The 22,967-nt window shown below is 31.3% G+C and overlaps 2 protein-coding genes across 4 annotated transcripts; both read left to right on the top strand.

Moving 5' to 3' along the window:
• Positions 1 to 608: 608 nt before the first annotated feature.
• Positions 609 to 15,711, top strand: LOC134683755 (probable N-acetyltransferase 16). 3 transcript variants are annotated; one of them, XM_063543067.1, is made up of 4 exons: positions 609 to 711; positions 12,233 to 12,434; positions 14,134 to 14,364; positions 15,123 to 15,711. In XM_063543067.1, exons 1-4 carry the CDS (start codon positions 629 to 631, stop codon positions 15,636 to 15,638), a joined length of 1,032 nt encoding a protein of 343 aa, XP_063399137.1. In that variant the 5' UTR covers positions 609 to 628; the 3' UTR covers positions 15,639 to 15,711. The 3 variants fall into 3 exon arrangements, with proteins under 3 accessions (XP_063399137.1, XP_063399138.1, XP_063399139.1); XM_063543068.1 differs by lacking the exon at positions 609 to 711 and adding an exon at positions 6,408 to 6,514; XM_063543069.1 differs by lacking the exon at positions 609 to 711 and adding an exon at positions 7,479 to 7,804.
• A 2,544-nt stretch (positions 15,712 to 18,255) lies between these two features.
• On the top strand, positions 18,256 to 19,575 carry LOC134684436 (uncharacterized). Its single transcript, XM_063543720.1, has one exon. The coding sequence runs from the start codon at positions 18,256 to 18,258 to the stop codon at positions 19,573 to 19,575; it is 1,320 nt and encodes a 439-aa protein (XP_063399790.1).
• Positions 19,576 to 22,967: the final 3,392 nt, after the last annotated feature.

Genomic DNA, 22,967 nt, shown 5'->3' with positions numbered 1-22,967 from the left:
CGGCATCTGAACATTACATGTCTTGACAACATGAGACAAATTTGATCTTATTTCTAATAAAATTGAGAATGAAAATGGGGACTGTGTCAAAGCCGGGGACAACAACTTGACAAAAAACATATATATAGCATATATATAAAGCAAGTATCCGTAATTTCTAACAAGATGTCTTATTCTAGACACATCACGATATTCTAGGATAAGAATTTGCAAATAAACAGATAAAATCATACTATATTGATTTATAAAGCAAAAATGGACACTTATAATGTAAACATTTTCGTTTGAAACATGTGGAATAGCTAACAATGATCCGATAATAAACGACCAAACTCGCTTTTATTAAACAAAATTTCCACAATAACTTAAAAAACAAGAAACAAAACTGGAAAAATAGAGAATAGGGACATCAACAAAAAAACTCCAGGATTCGAACATAAGCCGTCAAGTTCTAACTCAGTGAGCATAACCATGAAACCTCGGGGCTACAAACTTATACTATATTATTGTATATATAAAGGTACAATTCATGTGTGTCCGTTGTACCGATTTATATCAAATATGCATTTATATATATAAATTAGACAATTAAATCGTAACCAATTGGTAGCGGAGAGGTTAAGTCGATATGTTGATGTTAGTGACTCTTAAGAGAATTCATGGATGGGTTCGACTCCCAGTGCAGGCATATAGAAATTACAAAAATGAAAGGTAAGTTTTTAAAATAATTTAATTACTGAACAGAAATCAGTAAATTGGCCAATTCAAACTTAATGTAATTAGGCACACAAAGGAAACAAAAGAATATAAAATGGTGAGTCCATTTCAGCGACGGATTAAGGAAGCGTTGATTCTAGAAAAAAGAATCCACGGTAAATGAATAGGCTGACGTCACCACAATGGTTTAAGTTAACATTGCAAACAGTGAAATAAAAAAATGATGTTTATGTATTATTCAGCTGCATACCCATGTGATGTTCATGTAATTTCTTGGGCACGTAAACTATTTACCTAAATAAAAGTTAAATATTGTATACACTATATACAAAGAATACATTGTACTCTCATAGATATATTGAAATGATACAAATCAAGAAAAGAAAAACAGACGTAGGGAATTGCAGCATAAACTTCAAAAGGATATGACCGGGCGCGCGAACAATGTCTTCTCATTGTATACGCCCCTCACTTGCCATTCAAAGCATTACACAGTCAAAATGTAATTATAATAGGTAAATTAAAGAGCACACTATGACTGTTGTAGTATTTATAGTTCCAATATTGTGAAAATATGTCGCTACTGAGTTGAAACAAAACTCATCGTAAACTGTACCGCATATATTTCCATGTTAGAGCATTTTTAATTTCTCAATATATAAAGTCAAATTAAAAAATGTTTTTGATCAGCATTTTCAATATTTGCTTTATAGAATGAGTTTGAAATATGTTTATCCTCGTGAAATCAAAAATTGTAATGTCATAAAAAGTTACAAATTTCCAATATGATTTAGTAAATGATTTTGTAAAGTAACTTCAAAAGATTTATGTCACATTTTCCATCCCATCAATAATACTAAAATTACGAGGTCCAATTTGTCAGCCGTCATCACGTAAAAACGACGAATCAAAGAATTCAACTTTATATATCACTAATATAGTACAAAGGTGTAGATTAAAAATTACACCACTCCAGGCCCCTTTGTTTTCCACGTAATTAATATTGCCAATAATTAAGAAGTTCCGGGTCGAGTCCGATACCGATACCAATAGTATATTCACATGTTACCTATTACCTTATCTGTACGTTCCGCATCTGACAGGCGCACCACCAAACGGTGTATTCAGGATTAATATGCTATATACACGGGTCATAATCACAGGGTTGACACTACTAAATTGTCAAATTTTTACCTATTGTAGTATTTTAATCAGTAAGTCTTTCTGAGATAACAATACGAATACTAAAAATGTAGACTTAAAATAAGGCGTATAGGTACAGTTTAACAATTTCAATTTGTTAGCGGGCATGACGTAAAACAGCGAATCAAAGAATTCAACTTAATTTATAACTTATATAGGATAGGACAATGCTGTTGATTACAAAATACTCCTTTCCAGGACCTTTTGTTTTCCAAATAATTAATATTACCAATAATTGATAAGTTCCAGTTCGACGGGTTCAAACAGAAAGATTTGAAAGCAGAGAAAACTGTGTATCTTATAATCGGCATGACTTTATCAGATGACAATTCTTATACTAAATTAAGGCTTGCGCATAGTTTTATACTTTATAATTCAGTCAAGCAGCCGCGATATCACGGGTGTGTTCTAGTTAACTTTAAAATACGAGAGCACTTTTCAAAATTTATTTTTCAGTTTAAATGACAAATCTTTTAGCGTGAATGTACACGGATGAGTTATCGTAAGCAATTATTTTGATTTAAATTTTCTTTACCATTTTTTTCCTTATCTAAATGCATATAAAATTTGATTTAAAGGATTTAATCGACAAAGGTTGCGTTGAGTGGGCTACTTTCATTTTATCTCGGAACTGCTGTTTCGTGTCCATTACCATAGAAACTTTGTAAGTCATATTTAACTAGATTCTATGGGTTTCTATTTATGTGTTAAAGATGTAAATAAAGACAACAGTAGTATACCGCTGTTTGAAATTTATAAATCGATAGAGAAAAACATATCCGAGTTACAAACCAAAACCGAGGGAAACGCATCAAATATAAGAGAACTACGACATAACAGCAACACAACATTAAAATGTAATGAACACAAAAACGAACTTTAATGTAAGATTTTTATTGCTACAAATTTTTTATGTTTTAAGGGAGTGATTTTCAGCACAAACTATCGCATGGCAACTTATTGTGCAACTCTTCTTGCAGACTTGTTCGTGTGTTCATGCGAGACAGTAATCACACAGGAGCTAATTATCCAAGACAAAAAAAACTTGTATTTGCTTTATACCTCAGTTCTGTTAAAAAAAATGTTGCCCGCTCACTTATCAATTTGAAGTTCAGTTAATATGTTGAACGCATCTATTGGATCAACTTGAATTAAAGAAGACAAATAAGTTCAGACTGTCATATGTCTTGACTAACAGTTAACCTGATTTAATTCCAATTTTCTTTATAAGAAAATGTTTGTACTAAGTCTTGAACATGACAGTTGTTATCAAAAACATTAATTTATGATAAAAGAAAAGATACGATGTCTTTTTTTCATCAATAAAGCAATGATTAAATAAAAATTCATCATAATTTCAGAATAACAGCTTTGCCTAGACCAATGATATGATAGAAAGAATCATATCAGTGGGATTTAAAAAAAAAAAAAAAAGTTTTGATTAGGGAGTTTCCGTTTTGAGTTCAGCATTTTTGTGATTTGTCTTTTTAGAAAGATGAACTACAATTGAAAACATTTATAATACAAAATATGTATGTTTCTAAGGCTGAAATTATTTCGGAAGTTAAAAGTAAAAAAAAAATCATCAATTTTCAGCACTTTAACTCAAATTACCAAAAAGTATCTGCTAATTCCTAAACAAATTTCATCTGATCTAACAAACAATCTCAGAAACCCATAATTTTTTTCTCTTTGTTATGTTAAAGCTGTCTTCATTCATTGTCATTTTCAATAAAAACATTCAAAACTGTATACAACAACAGATGTCTAAACAAAATTCACATTTCAAATTAACATTTTTAAACTTTTCATTATATGATTTTAAAAAATCTGCATTATGCAATTAGAAAATAAATAAATATTTTTTAAAGTGGTGTTAAAGCTAAATTGAAACAAAATAATATAAAAGAGTTTTATCCAAAAAAAGTACCAGTAAACACACACGTTATGTTCTACATAACAGTAGAATGACATATCTGAAAAATGTACCATACAAGGAAGACAAAAGTACATAAAAAGTACATAAACAACCTGCTACTTTCTTGCAACCAAAATAAAAATTGAGAATGGAAATGGGGAATGTGCCAAAGAGACAACAACCCGACCATAGAGCAGACAACAGCAAAATGTCACCAACAGGTCTTCAATGCAACAAGAAATTCCCGCACCTGCAGGCGTGTAAGATTTTTTTTGTTCAATTAATAATGATAGTGAAATAGTGAAATAATAATTCGCTTTTAGCAGCCAAAATGGTTCAATTTTGTCAAATTAAGCGAAGAAACATTGATAATTACTCATTCACTTGCAAGTGAATTAGTCGACCTCATTTACTCCGTATTCATGTGACCACCAATTTAACCCCTTGCTAGAGATTGACAACGCATGCATTGTACGTGTACTGGTTATCTAAAGAAAAAGAATGTCAACAATGAAAGGAAAACTACGGTAAATCATTTGATTACTGATTCGATCCATATAAAATCATTCTTATAAGGTTAAAAACAATGAAAAACATATATTTTTAATCTATAAAATAAAATCAAACAGACCTATAAAAACCCAATTGCACGTGTTGGTTTAATCTATTCATATCTTTATTCATGTTTACATCGCTTATATGGTAATCTGAGGTCAAATCGATAGTTAATTAGATGGCGTCTTGACTAAAATACACACGAAACGAACCTACATATTACCTACCCCATGCTCTGTAAACTGTTTATTTTAGACTTTTGGTAGTTTGGATAAATGTTTTACATTGTTCTAAATCAAATATGAGAATTTGAGTCAAATCGGTGACCACGAATTTGACAGTTAGTGCCCCTTTAAGTGATATGAACGCCATACTAAACTCCAAATTGTACACAAAAAACTAAAAGTTAAAATAATACAAGACTAACAAAGGCCAGAGGCTCCTGACTTGGGAAAGGCGCAAAAATGCGGCGGGGTTAAACATGTTTGTGAGATCCCTCGATACCTCTAGCCAATGCAGAAAAGTAAACGAATAACTATACGCACATTAAAATTCAGTTCAAGAGAAGTCCGAGTCTGATGTCAGAAGATGTAACCAAAGAAAATACAGTAAAAAAAATGACAATAATACATAAATAACATCAGACTACTAGCAGTAAACTGACAGGCCAGCTCCAGACTTCAATTAAACTGGTTGAAAAATTATGTCTTCATCATATGAATATCAGGCACAATCCTCCCCTTGAGGTTAATTCTGCAAAAGGAAATAAAAGGTAAAGATATACTATGATACTGGATATGTTCCTAAGTCGTAACTACAATCCCTTTCCCTTTCATGAATGTGACCTACCAAATTAGACTATTAACCGGATTTGATATCACATAAGCAACACGACGGGTGCCATATGTGGATCAGGATCTGCTTACCCTTCAGGAGCACATGAGATCACCCCTAGTTTTAGGTTGGATTTTATTCTTTGGTTTTCTATGTTGTGTCATGTGTACTATTGTTTGTCTGTTTGTCTTTTTCATTTTTAGCCATGTCGTTATCAGTTTGTTTTAAATTGACGAGTTTGACTGTCCCTTTGGTATCTTTCGTCCCACTTCTATACATAAATACTACCAATATAATTTATTTACACACATAACAAACCATAAAGAGGATCAGAGTTACAAATATACAAGACAACATCTACGATGGTCACTGTTTACAGTTGACTAATTCTAAAACAGAAATTTGTAACAAAAGAATCGAAAGTATGCAAATAAATATAAATAAATATTGAATTATCAAATTTTTTTTGTGACTCAGAAATTAAGATAATAATTAAAACAAATGATTTTTCAAAACCTAATATGCATTCAACCGTTCTTAATGGGGGTCACTAGCAACTGAAATTTCACGTACTATAGAATATTGACGAGGATGTAAGAAAAATTCTTTTTTACCTGTTGTTTTTTTGTAATACAAGAATTGAGATTTAAACCAAAAGGAGAGCCAAGGTGAAATGGAATGCAATCATGTGGAATGCAATCTAATGTGAACATTGCATCAACATTGTAAGGGGATCGTTGAATTGTACATTTCAAAAGACAAAATATGGGGCCTTGACAACTCGGATGTGCTATATAGGACATATGTAGTTACCAGTCCAATAAATATAGACTGTATGAAGAATTTTGTTTAAGACTTTGAATGCATTTATTGAAAATAACCTGAATATTATTTACCTTTCATAACCCAGGGAAGTATACGCAAGGGGTTATGTGACAGTGTTTACTATGATCCATCGTCCAGGGTTAAACGGTAGACTCAATTATAAAAATAAATCTATTTTATATATTTTGCACATAAGTTATACATTCATTTTTATTACTCAGAGTTTGCGTACAAAAGACTTATAACATGCTACATTAGATACAATGCATCAAAAGATTCACACACTAAAATCTACACATTACCTTAACTATAATTGACATTTTAAATTATTCTTTTAACACCTGGATTACATTGTAAGGTGTTGGTCAGTGATATTTGTAGGTCACATGCTCGACATTGTTTATTCGTGTATTCTATATTTATGTTGTTGGATGTGTATAAGGTTCTAAATGGGAAAAGAAAGTAAGTACAAAATTGATAAGTCACTTATTAATGTATAAGGTTTACTGTAACTTTTTTTTTCAGCTACACAATTTTATATTTTTTAAGATGATGAACTATTCATAGATTCAATTAAACTGCCCAGTTCTCGTTTTGCATATAATATCAATTGAATGGAAGTAAAACTTTTAGACTAATATTTGATTATATTCCTACATTTTCAAATATTTAATCCATTTAAATGTATTCATAATAGTATTAGTTATAACATTGTACTTTTTGTTGTAATCGTACATTCCTAGTATGATAAGTTCTTCTCTCATTGGAATATAGGGTTATTACATGAATATTGAGGAATATTGTCCCGAAAAGAATTTTATATTGCACGAGCTTGCGAGTGCAATATATGTTCTACGAGGGACAATATTTCCCAATATTCATGTAATAACCCTCTTATTGAATAGCAATATAATATTTGAAAGTATAAATTGGTTTAAACTAAGATTTTGTCGTTGATGACGTCATGAATTTTGAAGATTTATTCCACTAGTGCAATATTAGAATTTATTGCACACTAACTTTTGGTTACTTTCTGTGGGAAATATTATATTGCTATACAATGATATGTGTTGTATTATTCAGTATATTATACTTTTTAAACGCATCAGAAATATGTTCCCAAACAACCATTATAATGTTACATCTGTGAAAAAGATGTGTGATTTTCCGATTCTAAATAGTTTTTGCTCCGTAAAGATAATGTTTTGAACAATTTTCCAGCTAATTTGACATATTTTTATTTGAATTTTTTCATATCTTTTTCCAATGTTATTCCGAATTATACTGAATACTCATTTTATTTGACAGTTTGGAACTATATCTAAATTTAACGAATATGGGATTTATTTCAAAGACGTTTCACCTGTGATTACTATATAATTCTGTGTAACGTACAATTGAAAAGTATTTTAAATGTAATAACCCTTCTTTGACTTAAAGTCACGTAGTGCCGAGAATGTATTTGCAGTCAATTTGTATGTAGATGCTGTCGTTGCAAAAGCTTAATTTAGTGCCATGCATCCAGTAAATCCAACCAATGAATAATTGCCTTCTTCAGACACATCGGCGTTGACTACTAATGGACCAAAGAGGCTTTGACAGATTTAAATTCAGATGATATTGAGGAAAAATATTTGGCAACTGACCCGACAGCTTTGCATTTAAAGCTGCATTATATTTGTATCACGAAATTATATCACAAACTGAGCCGGATCATGTCATTGCAACCCGACATCTGGTAGAAAATCACAGGTAAAATTTTAAGAAAAAAAGAATAAAAAAATCTGCTACACAATTTTGCTTTGACTTATTTGCAAGATATGGTGATGAACTTGCAAGATACAATAGACAAATATGGTGGAAACTTTAGTACAATAAAATCCTTTATAAGCCAATGTGTTCTACTCGAAATCATGAACTATGCTGTCGTCTTTTTTTTGCTTGTATAGGTGGTCAGAAATGCTGTACTTTTGAATTGCACATTAAAGATATTGAATATATGTTAAAATATTAATGAAAAAGAAAATGTGTACCAAATACGCTGAAGACAACATTCATGCATCAGTTCAATGTGTTTGTCCAGAGAAATCGTTTTATGTTCATCTCATAAGTAACAACTCGGAGTGTCATTAATATTTCTGTGGGAAATATTATATTGCTATAAAATGATATGTGTTGTATTATTCAGTATATTATACTTTTTAAACGCATCAGAAATATGTTCCCAAACAACCATTATAATGTTACATCTGTGAAAAAGATGTGTGATTTTCCGATTCTAAATAGGTTTTTTTTGGTGCTTTAATAAACAATCTCTAAATTCAAAGCGAAGCATTTATCATTTTCGAAAGGAAAATAAGAAATTCTTTTCTGACAAAAGAAAGAACTTGTACGCAACCGAAAAAGAAAATCGAGACATTGAAAAAAAACAATATTGATTAACAACAAAAAGAAGATTGCAGAAAAAAATCATGACCATGGTTTCTCAAAGCTGAAAAAAAAAGTAAAATCACAAAAATACTGAACTCAGAGGAAAATCAATTTGGAAAGTCCATAGTCACATGGCAAAATCAAAAAACAAAACGCATCAAAAACGAATGGACAAGAACTGAAAAGGGCACACAAAACTTTAATCAGAATGATTGTTTGATATCAAAGACAGATTATTTTTGACGAGGGTGTTTAAGGAGGCTCGAGGGTATAAAAATTTCAGGAAAAAAAATAAACATTTGTTTTTCATTTCAAATTTTATTTGTTACCTTTTGTAGTTGTTACTTATCATATGTTACAAAAATCATTCAAAACAAACAATCCGTGTTGGCCCCAGATGACTTTTAAAATGTATACATCATTGAAAAAGTTCCAAATTATCTCCCTTTGGTGGAAAAATGCCATTTTTGGGCTTTAAAATTGAAATATCTTTTTTAACTCATCGGTGACCTATATTTTTTAATATAATTTCAATATAAGCTGTACTTAAACTAAATTATTGTAAAATTTGAGCGATTTCTGTAATAAATTTCTTTTTTTTATTTCGATATTACCTTTATTTCTCCTATTACTTCAACAGATAAAAACCACCTTTACAAAAATGTATGCTTCTTTCGAAGGCAGATTGTGAGCGCAAATGGACGGTGACCCCACTTTTTTATTTTATTTTTCTACTAACTATAAGATAAAGTTCATTTATAGAAAAATATAGAGAAATCCTATATAAATGATTTAGACCCGCGAACCCCCTTAATCTTGCATTGGCCTTGGTATCACAATTTTCTAAATACACTGTAAATTATCACGAAATTTACATTTTCAGACAAAAAACCTTATCCTTATATTAAATGGCTGTTTTGGAATAGTTTACAGTAGTGTATCGTATGAAAAAAAAAAGAGGAAATTTTCCGACTGTGAAATATATCCTGTATCATAGAACGATGGTGATTTGTTTGGTTTTTTGTTTTGTTTTTGTTTATGATTAAATTTTAAACACATTTTATTAATAATCACTTGTTACGTCAACCCTAAATTAGAAAGCAACTAAGGGGCCCTCGACCTTTACAGTCTCATTTGTTAGGGGAAAGGCAAATAAGAATACAACTCTCATTATAAATGAAATTATCATCTATCTATATATTCATACTTCACACCATATATATATTCATTTGAATAAAGTATTCATTCTATCAGTATTGTTTTCTCTCACAAGAGCTACCTGTTTTAATAACGCAGTTTCAATTTTATAGAACTTCAACCCGTTCTGTTATTATTTTAATTTCTATAACATTAAATTTTTGGTCGAGTGAACTTTGCCACGTGCTACTCGATAAAAAGTATCTAAAAGAAAATGTGTAGTTCATTCATGAAGGTTGGATTTAATATTTTGTTTCCCCAAAAGGATTTATTTCAAAGATATTGTAAATGAATGATTGCTTATAATATATACATGTTGATACAGCATGTCCTTCTAACAAGTAAATAATATACATAATTTTCATACTCAATAGAAAATACATAATACATAATGGGAGTTGAGAGCAATATGTATATGATAATTTATTCTGTATTAAAGATGGCATTACGCTGGCCTGACCACACAACACTATATATATTTATATACAAAATATCACACAGTAGAAAAGGTTTATTGTTCGTATTTGGTTTAAGAGAGGGACGAAAGATACCAAAGGGACTGTCAAACTCATAAATCTAAAACAAACTGACAACGCCATTGCTAAAAATGAAAAAGAAAAAAAGACAAACAATAGTACACATGACACAACATATAACGTTTAAGAGATTTGAACAAAAATTGTATTTCATGTTTTATCATATTGAAAATCATGGATTTTACCTTTTTCTTTCTGATACTCGTTTCCAATTTTTGTAATTTTCGATTTTTTTTTTATTTAAATAGTAATAGATGAACGGTGCGACATTTAAGCAACTTGTGCATTTGCATTTATAATTTTACATAGATTGTTCGTCTTAACTATGCGTTAACATTTTCATTAACATATGTATGAATTAATTGTGTTTAAGTTCCGAATTACAAACGCTCATTATATGAACAGTAATTAAAAGGAATTATTTAGATTTAAGTTTTCTTTTGTTTTTAGTTTTTTTTGTTACATGCGTAGAATTTTGATTACAAGGATTAAATTGAAAGATAGGATTGCTGAATTTGTTTTTTGCGTGTCAAATACATTTACCTTTTATTTTTACTCACACAGTATGAAACTAAGTGCGAATATGAGGGGCTCTTTTGGTGATTATTTCAAGTTCTGCCGATTACTGTCAATTCAGAAACCCTTGTGTGCGTTTATTTCTGCTATTGTTGGACAGTGAACAAGAATGCACAAAAGTTATACTGTCGAAATTTAAAATTCACTTATTTATTTAGCGAAAAATATCCATAGTATATTCGCAAACATAAAAAATTAACAAACTCATTTTTGAATGTATGACCACTTTTTTTCAATTCCATTGTCTTGCATGTAATGAATTAAATGAATTATCAAAATCATTGTTGAAAAGACGCAGATTTAATTCACTATTTTCTACATCGGAAAATGTCTGTACCGTCTTAGGAATATAACAGTTGTTTTTCACTCGTGTTATGTGTTTAAGATTTCGATTTTGACGTTTGATTACGGACTTTGCGTCTCGAATTTTTCTTGGAGTTCAGTATTTTTGTTATTTTACTTTTTTCTTGTATCTGCATATACTGTTCTCTTCATTCATCCGACCTTCTCAAAATATTTTGATCAATCGTCAACTGATGAATTACCTGTTTGTTTAACGAGTTGCAGTTTTCACTGATGAAATGGATCAAACTAATAAAATATAATATATAAATTAGAAGACAACTCTCCTACCAATTCATAATATTAAAAGAGTACATAATTATAGATTAAAGTACGACCTTCGACACGGAGCCTTTGCTCACACCTAGCAAACTATAAAGGACGCTATCTCATTGCCATTTCATTTTTTGTCATAAACAATTTTTATTTCAGTTTTTTGCATTTTTTGATAACTTTTTATAGACGGTAAGACGTAAAATCGACTAACCATTCTTAGTTCATAGTTATTGAAAAAAACATCATTTATAATACTTTTATTCTTAATTTAAAAATAGATCATAAATCGATTGAAAAAAACTTTTTCGGGTAACAAACTTTAACCGAGACACGTCAAGCTTGAGAGGAAAAAAATTGGAACAACAGAAACACTGACTTGCAACAAAAACAAACGCCAACATACATAGGACCGGACTATTTGATAACAACTACCATATCCCGATCCAGATTCAGAACATTTTAAGAAGAAAAAATGGTGAGATGAACCTGGTTTTATGGCTAGCTAAACCTTCAACCAATATGGTAATGTTACAAAATATCGCTTAAATGAAAACACTACGTGAAATACAGTACAACAATTAAAAACAAAACACAGAGTAACGCATCAATAAATAATGAAATAGTACATTAGTGACATGTACACCGCATAATAACAATTAACATCTTTGATTTATGCCAGCGCAGGACACTATAAACAGAAACGTATAATCTCTCTATGTATGTACATTCTCTACCAGGTATATTTATCACTTCAGTTCATTAATAGAATATGTTCACACTGTGTTAAACAAATATGTTTTGAAACATTCTATTGGTTTTCTAGGAATACATATGGGATGAAAGATTCAATGATGACTGATTCCGAACAGAGAGAAGTGAGGAGAGTAACCGACGCTGATTACGATGACGTAATGTCCATCCGATCCTCTGTTTATGATGGATACGATTATCTCCCTTTTCAGTTCAAATCATTAATCAACCATCCAGACAACGAAGGATATGCTACAATTTTGAATGGAAAATTTGTAAGTATGATTTAAAGAGGGACGAAAGATACCAAAGGGACAGTCAAACTCATAAATCTAAAACAAACGCCATGGCTAAAAATGAAAAAGACAAACAGACAAACAATACTACACAACATAGAAAACCAAAGAATAAACAACAAGAACCACACCAAAAACTTAGGGTGATCTCAGGTGCTCGGGAAGGGTAAGCAGATCCTGCTCCACATGTGGCACCCGTCGGGTTGCTTATGTAATATCAAATTCGGTAAAAAGTCTACCTATGTAGGTCATAAAAGGGAATGGGATTGTAGTTACGACGTAAGGAACATATCCGATATAGAGTCGAGTAAAGTTATATTTAAAAGACAAATTATATTATAATGCATCTTGGTTTTTTTTTATTCAAAAAGACAATTACCTGCATTTTGATTGTCCCTCTGGTATCTTTCGCCCCTCTTTGCAATTAATGTTTTTCCAGCGATATATAACCAGCTTGAAAATATATAATGACACCTGGTGATTGAAGATGATAAGCATTCAGTTATCTAGTTTTAAATGTAATTCTATAGAAAAAATCAGGAGTAAGACTATTGTTCAAAATGATAGTTCTTGTCACTAATGAGACGAGGTATATGGTTTATTGAAGCTACAAAACGGAATATAAAATATATATGTCTTATGTACCGGTTTCATAGTTTTCATTGCTTAACTGATTCGTGACGCCCATGTTTGAACATTAAATATGGAGTTTATGTTCAAGGGTAAGCTCAAACAGAATAATTAATACACGTTTAGCAAAATTTTGCAAATCCAACCATTCCACAGATAATACAACATAGGACTTATTAGTGATTTTAACTTCTTTAAATATTAAAATGACTTTATTTTTAACATGGCATGTCCATACTGATGTGTTTGCTACTGAACTGCAGTATCGACTGATTAGTTACAAAAATATATAGTTTGTAGTTGAATATATCTATTTTCTCATGACGTGTTAACAATAGCAGCGTTTACAACAAGGCAGAACAAGCATATCATTCAGAAAATAGTAACCAATCAAAATGTAATGTCGATTTCAAATCTTATTAAATATTTTCTTTTAATAATGGTACTAGTAGTTTATTTGAGTCCCATGTATGAGTCTTGTGTTAACGTAACGCATTACAATATGAATTATGTATCTTTGTAACTATGTATTATGTCTGTTTGTTATGTTCCCTCATCATAGATTCCTATATCGGGTCATAGCATTATTCGAAGGTCATCCCGATGGTTAATTAGATTTAAAACAACGCATGAAATGCTGATACAGTATAATTTATTCGTTTACCAATAATCGTTTTTCTTGCATGTTTTGTAATTGGTGTACGTTTTTTAAAATATGTTATATAGCAAATATGAGCATGTGAATCATATTTGTGAACATGCATTTCACAGCTCATGACCCTTCAACATTTTTTTGGGATATATTTTGAAAATAAATTCATTTAGGGTAAGGCTGTGACTCATATTGAATGATAAGATCAAAATGTTGACTATTTTGTATGATTTGTAGTTATGTATCAATGTATTAAAAAGGTTAAAGCTTTGAAACAAATTTGCAAAACAAAAATCTAATATGATATTCGTATCTAATAAACAAATATCTTGGGATCATATATTTTTTTTTTACTATTGGATTTTCGAAGTCATTGTCTTATTTTCGTACTTATAGGTAGCGTTCTGTTTGGTGTCCAAAGTTGATGGAGGGGAAACTATGGTGACTAGGGCAGGTCGGATCAACAAACAGTTCGAAGGACATGGCATATACAAAGCACTTAAATCATTTATTAAACAACGCCAATGCAATGGTACCGTATGTTATCATGCATATATTGCAACTAACACAAATCATCTGATTTCGGCCGCGATTTCTAGAGGGGAACTTGCTGTGTTGGAGAAAAAAGTAGGTTATTGATATTTTTATGAACAGGAACTATTAAAATAGAATTAAACATTAGGTCATGTAAGCTATTTCTGCCACCTTTCGTTCGTCGTCAACCATAGATGTAAATATTATCATCTATCTCCACTTCTAATACCACCAAACATTTCTACCAAACCTATCAAACGTAGCCTTGTATTTATTATTGCATTACTTGATGAATTTAAACGGTTTAAAAATTATAAAAGGAAGAAATGGTGAATTAATAAATTTAACGTATAACTAATATAATAACTTACAACCACTTCATTTGAACACTCAGTTGGGTAGTTGTCTCATTGGAAATTATACAACATCTGTTTATTTTTATGACCAAAAAAAGCCGGTAAAACTGTTAAAAGATGCACGCACTTCTAGTACTGATAACTTCTAGTAGTTGAAAATACTTTTCCACATGATAATGCAGGTGTATTAAAAGATAAAATATGGGACTTATCATTATTTAGTAAGTAACTGACAAAATGATCTTAAATACCATGACTCGTTACTATCAAATACGTGCATTGTCATACTGTACACTTAATGTAAAAAAATGTGTATAGAGACATGATAACAGGAATAAAGATTCAAACAAATTCATTCTGTAAAAAAATGTTTGTATACAGTAGGTCCAGAGACATAAAGCTTCTTTCATATTTAACTATATAGTAGAAGTATACTGTTCTAAATGTGATGAAATTACAGTATTGAGATATAACTCTTGGTTATTTGCATTACAGAACACTGTTTTCTACAACCCCGAGCATGATTTAAGAGCTCTCATAGAAGTGATGGGTTCACCAAAGTATTCTCGTATTATGTCACCGACGGATATGGAAGATATTTTTCAATCTAATGAAGCATGCACAAAACTATTTCCAGCTGCGAGAATAATGTGTAATATAGTACCGTATAGGCTTAAAAAATCTAATATTCCATTGATTTTTTCGGACCTAACCTTATTAGTCGGAACTTATGATTCCGAATGGCAACTCGTCACTTGTGGGTCATATTCCAAATGTGAAAAGGGGCATGTTTATGAATTGTATGTTTATGGAAATAGCTGTTTCATGAGTGAACATGTAATTATACATTTGAATTATATCTTGAAATACTGCCACAGCGGATTAGAACTGCTTTTACATTATAACGAAAACCAAGTCAGAGCATTTGGTACTGAAATGAAGAAATGTCAATTCATTGAATTAAAAGGCTCGTGGAAATCGGAGTATCTGCTTGAAAACAAACTGAAGTAAAACTGTATCATCTGAAACTAAAGAGGACATAAAGGAGGAAATAAAATAAAGTTTATCTCAGGACTGCTTTAATTCGTTGCATGAAAGTTGACTTCAACTACTTTAATAAAACATTGCATTATTTGGTTACCTTTTCTCTTATTTTTATTTATTAATCTGACGAAACTTCATCTTTGTGACATCTAACGTAAGGGTACCCAAATTGCACCTAGTACCCAAATTGCACCTATCCGAGAGAAAAAGCGCTGGAAATCGGGTTATTTTGTAAAGAACGTGCAACGATTGAATTTTCGTCATTTCCGTCCATTTTTGCGTCTCTGGAAAAAGTCAGGATGGTTCTACCTTAAAGGAAGCGGACAAAAATACAAATACAAAGAGTAAGTCCTTACGAAAATGATGCCGCACTGATAAACCCTTCGTACACCTTTTACTCCTTAAATCGCCAGAATATTACCCGAAACCTAAGCGTTTTTAAAGTATGAAACGTTTTGTCCAAAAAAATAAACGTCAGTAAATAAACTATCAATGTATAGAACAAAAAACTGTGATGTGTCCCCAAACCCGTCAGTTCCGCCATTTTGTATCGATAACAACAAACAGGTGCCCTATAACGAGATGAATGAAAAAAGGGCAGTTTCGACCGGGAACCATTTTAATATACGGAACACAATTAAAATTACAACAATGAATATCAAAATAAAATAATTTGTAAAATTAAAATTTGATTTGATTTGTATTCCTATTAAACTGTCAAACATGAATCACAGAATCAGAAATAACATACAAAAAAATTGAGATGTGAACTTTTAAAGAAAAGAAAATCCCAAGGTGGGAATTATATAATACTTTAATTTAAATTCCAAAAACACCGAAACGTAACACACAGAGAGACGAACTAAAATGTAACAATGGCCATTTTCCTGACTTGGTACAGGGCATTTTATGAAAAAATGGTGGGTTGAACCTGGTTTTGTGGCATGCCAAGTCTCCCGCTTTAATGGCAGTGTTAATTTTAACATTAAGATTACAACGTTACACGTTTTTTATTTTTCTGTTTGTAGCAGTTTCTTATCAAGGAGCTTTGCCTTAAACATAAACTCCGTATTTTATGATAAAAAAATGGGCGTCAAATGGATCAGTTGAGAAATTAAAACTATGAAACAAGAAAAGAAGACATACATTTATATTCCGCTTTGTAGCTTTAATAACTCTTCTCGTTGATGACAAGCACTATTAATTTGAACAACAGTCTGAAACCGGTTATTCCTTATCTATAGAATTACTTTTGAATAGAACTTCGAATGCTTATCATTCTCAATCACCAGGTGTCACTACAGATTTTCAAGCTGGTTATATATCGCTGGAAAATATTATTCTCACTGCTGATATCATAATTATTTTCCATTACCCTTCTTTCGTTTTATTTTATTTGAAAAACAACTGTATTACTAATGTGTCTTTTAAATAAAGCTTAACTCGACTCTAAAATAATAACTTACAAATTGTCCATTCAAAATTGTAGCATATCCTTCGTTGTCTGGATGGTTGATAATGATTTTAAAAGAAACGGTAGATAAGCATATCCATCATAAACAAAGGCTCTGATGGACATTACGTCATCGTAATCAGCTTCGGTAACTCTTCTAATTTCTCTCTGTTCTGACTCGGCCATCACTGTATCTGTCATCCCACATTAAGTCCTATCAAATTGAAACGTTTGTTTAAAAAACCCAACACATTTTTTAAATTCACTGAAGTGAAAAGAATATCTGATAGAATATTTACCTTTATAGAGGCATGTATAGTGTTACTTTTGCACTTATCTATGCATACTTAGAGTGCATTCATTTATTTGCCTTTCATTGAACGACTTGCAAATAAACTTATCATAGGTTACAGGATTAACATGTTATGTTCACGCTAGACGCGCGTTTCGTCTACAAAAGTCTCATCAGTGACGCTCGAATAAAAAAAATTTTGAAAAGGCCAAATAGAGTTCGGAGCTGAAGAGCATTGAGGACAGAAACTTCCTAAAAGTTTTGCTAAATACAGCTAAGGTTATCTATTCCTGAGGTAGAAAAGCCTAAGTTTTTCAAAAAAACTCAAGTTTGTTAACAGTTAATTCATAATTATGAACATATCAATCAAAGTGCTGACTACTGGGCTACCTGAAGATACCCTGGTCTTAAGGTCCTAACATACAGGGATCTTTACTAAAATAGCTGTGCCAGTGAGTAAATCTGTTAACAGCATGTGATATATTGTTGTTGAATAAAAAAAGAGTTAATTTGCAACCACTTGGTCGATTCCACTGCTGGTGGAGATTTATTTCCCCAAGGGTATCACCAGCAGTATTTTTATATTTTTGTTAGTTTATATATTATTTGTCGTTAATTCATTGTAATTGTAAAATACATTAATTCTCTATAATTTTACAATTATAACTCTGAATATGAACTTTATATATATATAAAATTTACAGATCTAACATTGTTGGGTTGGTGTTTAGACGAGTTGTATATATATATTTTATACAGATGTGGATCAATTTGCTAGACGCCTTCGCCTAAAAGAACATTTTAATAGGCAACACAAAAAAACCTTACAAGAAGCCGGAATGAATGATTCGGAATATGAGAGTGATAAAGAGGACAAGTGCATCCCAAGATTTAAAAAGAAAAGCGAATGGAATCCACCAAGGAGTAAGAACGACAATTTAGAATCCTTTATATCATCAATTAAAACTGAAGTAAAATCATCAGTCAGTGGCAAACGTTTAAGGAATCTCTCTGAACAAGAAAGCCAGGCCATAAATAATTTAAAAAGCCGTGATGATATTGTTATTAAACAAGCAGACAAAGGAAGTGCAGTTGTAGTGATCAACAAAACCGACTACATTAAAGAAGGGAATCGTCAGCTTTCAAATACAAAATTTTACAAACATTTAGAAAGTGATCCTACAAAAGAAATAAGTAAACAAATTAATGAGGTCCTTTCAGACATGAACAGCAAAAAACATATTGATGACGACACGTACGACTATCTACGACCTGATGAAACCTGCACATCCGGTCGATTTTACTTGCTCCCAAAACTCCATAAAGAAGGGATTCCGAGAAGACCGATAGTTTCTGCAAATGGCCATCCAACCGAAAAAATATCTGAATTCGTGGATTACCATCTCAGACCACATGTTAGAACAATGCCATCTTACATTCAAGATACTACAGATTATTTGAAGAAAATGGATTCATTAAACCCCTTACCAAACAACACAATTTTGGTATCGATGGATGTGTCTTCTTTGTACACAAATATTCCACAAAATGAAGGATTAGTCGCTTGTGAACAGGTATGGAACAATCGTAAGGATAAACATCCCCCAACAGACTGTCTGGTTCAGTTGCTGAGACTAGTGCTTGAAAACAACAATTTTGTATTCAACGACCAGCACTACTTGCAGGTTGACGGTACCAGTATGGGAACCAAAATGGCACCTTCTTTTGCCAACATTTTCATGGGGAGTCTCGAAGAACGCATCCTTTCGAATGTACCATACAAACCCTTGTCTTGGCTCCGTTATATTGATGACATCGACATCAAATGGAACGAAACTGCAGAACGCCTGCAAGAATTTCTCGATTTCTGTAACAACTTTCATCAATCGATCAAGTTCACATCTGAAGTTTCAAATGAGAAAATTGCGTTTCTCGACACCACCATAACTTTAGAAAACGGAGTCATGACAACAGACCTTCACACCAAAAAAACTGATAAACCCCAATTTTTCTCTCCGAAGAGTTGTCACCCGAAACCCTTCCTCCCGGAGCATTCCGTACAGCCAAGCCATCAGGTTAAAACGGATTTGTTCATCGGAATCAAAGTTAAACCATCGTTTAGGGCAACTCAGACAGCAACTCAAATCAAGAGGTTATAAGAACAAAAGTATTTCAGAAGCTTTCGGAAAAGCAAACGAAAAAGAACGAACAAACCTACTTGAATACAAAGAAAAGACGGCCCAGACAAATAAAATCCCGTTTGTTGTTAGCTTTCATCCTCATCTGACAAATATTTCATCAATTGTCCACAAACACTGGCGTCTTATTGAAAATGATCCTTCCTTAAGCGAGATTTTTCCATCACCTCCCGTTATGGCTTACCGCAGACCAAAAAACCTCAAAGATATTCTAGTATCATCCAAAGTATCTAAACGGGAGATATCAACAATCGGAGGTTATAAACAATGCGGAAGGGGCAATTGTAAGTGCTGCAAAGTCGCCAATATAGAAACCCAGTTCATCAGCACAGTCACAAAGAAAAATTACAACATATTTATAACATCAAATTGCAAAACGCATAATTGCATTTATGTTCTAACGTGTGGAACTTGCAAATTACAATATGTTGGTGAAACAGAAACCCCATTTAACATCCGACTAAATAACCATCGGTCATTTTATACAAAAGAAAGGAACTGCCCAATTACAAGACACCTTTTAAGAGCAGGACATGATTTTGAAAACATCACATTTCAAATCATTGAGAAAAATCAAAATTGGGATACACAAGGAAGACAAAAAAGAGAGAGATTTTGGATGCACCAGTTACGAACTCTTGAACCTGATGGACTCAATGAGAGAGACGAAAAAAGATTTCAAAGCAAATCAAAACCATAGTTATCTTGAAATCATACAAATTAATTTATAAAAATTCATACAATTAATCGAACATCTATAAATGTGTTAAACTTTTATTCCAACTTCATGTAGTTGTAGCTACAAACATATTTTATGACCGAATTAATATGTTACACCCATCCCGCAAATCTTGTATAGATTAAGCTACAAAAATATTTTTCTGTCATGCATCCGATTTCACCTTGAGAGATGCACACGCCTGATGAAGCTAATTTGTTTAGCGAAATATTGCGTATTTCTATTTAACATCTAATAGAACTTTTTAATGTATCAATTAGTGTGTTTTAGTTATATTCTTAGACATTTATATAATTTTAATTCAGTAACTGTATCAGTTTATTTTCACAAACTGATCCACGCTTAATTAGATTGAATGTTGATTGTTGCTATTTTTAGACATTATATATATATATTGTAACTATAAGATAGATGTTGAGGATAAAAACAGAATCACGGGTTATCTAGGCGTGTTCCGAATTTGATTTGTGGTTTAATGTATTCCTCTGTTGTCCGGTATAATGGTAAATTCATTTGTTATTTTTTGTGTGGATTAATTGCTTTCACCACGTGCTTGCCAAATTTAAATGATTTAGCCACAGAAGGTAGGTTTACAAAAGAATTTTGTTATCATGATGTATTAAGCATAATTAGCATATCTTATGTATAATCTAAAGTTACAGTATATAAATTTTGGGAAAAAGTACATTTGTACTTTCACTTTCCAAATTCATTGAAAAAAACTAACTATCAAACAATTTAAGTACAAGGAGTTCTGTAAAATACACATAATATTGCAATATAGACAATAATGCTGTCAAATATAAAAATATATCTTTTCTAGTATCCCTTTACCTTCAATATTAATACATTTTTTTTGTAATAATAATCCTATTTTAAATTCTGACCTAAAAACATTATATATGTTGATATTTTGTGTTCTATATTCTGACAAATAATGTATTTTGTGAATAAAGAATACGATAACTGTAAGTAAAAAGTTTATTTCATAATAATAATCATCATTAATTTTATATCCCCAGATTATTTTTTTTCCGTGAGAATGTGTCTACCAATCTTAACTAATTCAAGTATCTTATATATTTCCCAAAAAAACTCATCAAAAAAGTGGCATGTTACAATAAAAAATTCGTAGTCTTCTGTAACGTTACAGAAACTACAAGAAGTGTTATGGCTTATTTTCCATTGTTTTAATAAGACTTTGTCTGGAAGAATAAAGTGTAATGATTTCCATCTGCACATTTTCAGCTTATTATCTTTTAAGTAATTGTCAATAAATTTTTGCACATATTGAGCTGCAATTAGTATGTTAAATTTTTCACATTTTAAAATTCTATTCCACTTATGATATCCTATTGGAACTTCTTTATCATATTCTATCAAAATTTAATAAATTTTCTTTGAATCTAATTTTTCTAGTTTATGTTGGCAATTATTTTTTTCACTTATATATAGTGAGTTATTGATTAAAACACTAGTTTTAATTGAACATTCTTCATTTAATATTTTTAACATTCTTTTGGAATTGCTTTTCTTAATCTTGAGAATTCAGCTATCCAGTTTGATTTACTTTTTAATTCTAAACTTCTAATTCTTTCTGAAAAGACTCCATTTTCATCAATGATATCATTTATATGAATGATATTACTGTCTATCCAATTTTGAAAAAGAAGTGTTTTCTTTTGAAATTTAATTAACTCATCATTGATACCAGAATTAAAATTTTATGTTTACACCAGACGCGCGTTTCATCTACAAAAGACTCATCTGTGACGCACGAATAAAAAATGTTTATAGGCCAAATAGAGTTCGAGGTTGAAGAGCAGTGAGGACCGAAAATTTCTAAACTTTTTGCCAAATACAGGTAAGATAATCTATTCCTGAGGTAGAAAAGCCGAAGTTTAAAAAAAAAAAAAGTTTTGTTAACAGTTAATTTATGATTATGAACATATCAATTATAACTTAAGTCAACACTCAAGTGCTGACTACTGGGCTGGTCCTACCCTCGGGGAAATTAATCTCCACCAGCAGTGGTATTGACCCAGTGGTTGCATATAAACTCATCATAAATACCAGGACTAAATTTCATGTTTACGCCAGACGCGCGTTTCGTCTACAAAAGACTCATCAGTGACGCTCGAATAAAAAAATGTTTAAAAGGCCAAATAGAGTTCGAAGCTGGAGAACATTAAGGACCGAAAATTCCTAAAAGTTTAATAAATACAACTAAGGTAATCTATTCCTGAGGTAGAAAAGCCTTAGTTTTTGCAAAAATTTGAAGTTTTGTAAATAGTTTTTTTATAATTATGAACATATCAATGATAACTCAAGTCAACACACAAGTGCTGACTACTGGACTAGTGATACCATCGGGGAAATCATTCTTCACCAGCAGTGGCATCTACCCAGTGGTTGCAAGTAATTCATCATAGATACCAGGATGAAAATTTTATGTTTACGCCAGACGCTCGTTTCATCTAATAGAACAATATCATACTGACGGGATCTTTTAAAGTACAGAGTCATGTTGTAAAAGTAATATTAATAATAGAACAAAGACAAATGTAGGTGAAGTTGGTATTTTGCTACTAAGGTGGGGGAAATTTATAATTTC

Source organism: Mytilus trossulus, chromosome 9 (genome assembly GCF_036588685.1).
Source record: "Mytilus trossulus isolate FHL-02 chromosome 9, PNRI_Mtr1.1.1.hap1, whole genome shotgun sequence".
In the NCBI taxonomy this organism is placed as follows: Eukaryota; Metazoa; Mollusca; class Bivalvia; order Mytilida; family Mytilidae; genus Mytilus; species Mytilus trossulus.
This window is presented reverse-complemented; position numbering and strand designations above follow the sequence as displayed.

Excerpts from the sequence above, each read along its gene's own strand:
- LOC134683755 (XM_063543067.1), top strand. The coding sequence starts at position 629 with ATGTTGATGTTAGTGACTCTTAAGAGAATTCATGGATGGGTTCGACTC. Across the intron at positions 712-12,232 it reads AGAAATTACAAAAATGAAAG|GAATACATATGGGATGAAAG; the intron begins GTAAGTTTTTAA and ends TTGGTTTTCTAG. Across the intron at positions 14,365-15,122 it reads TTGCTGTGTTGGAGAAAAAA|AACACTGTTTTCTACAACCC; the intron begins GTAGGTTATTGA and ends TTTGCATTACAG.
- LOC134684436 (XM_063543720.1), top strand. The coding sequence starts at position 18,256 with ATGAATGATTCGGAATATGAGAGTGATAAAGAGGACAAGTGCATCCCA.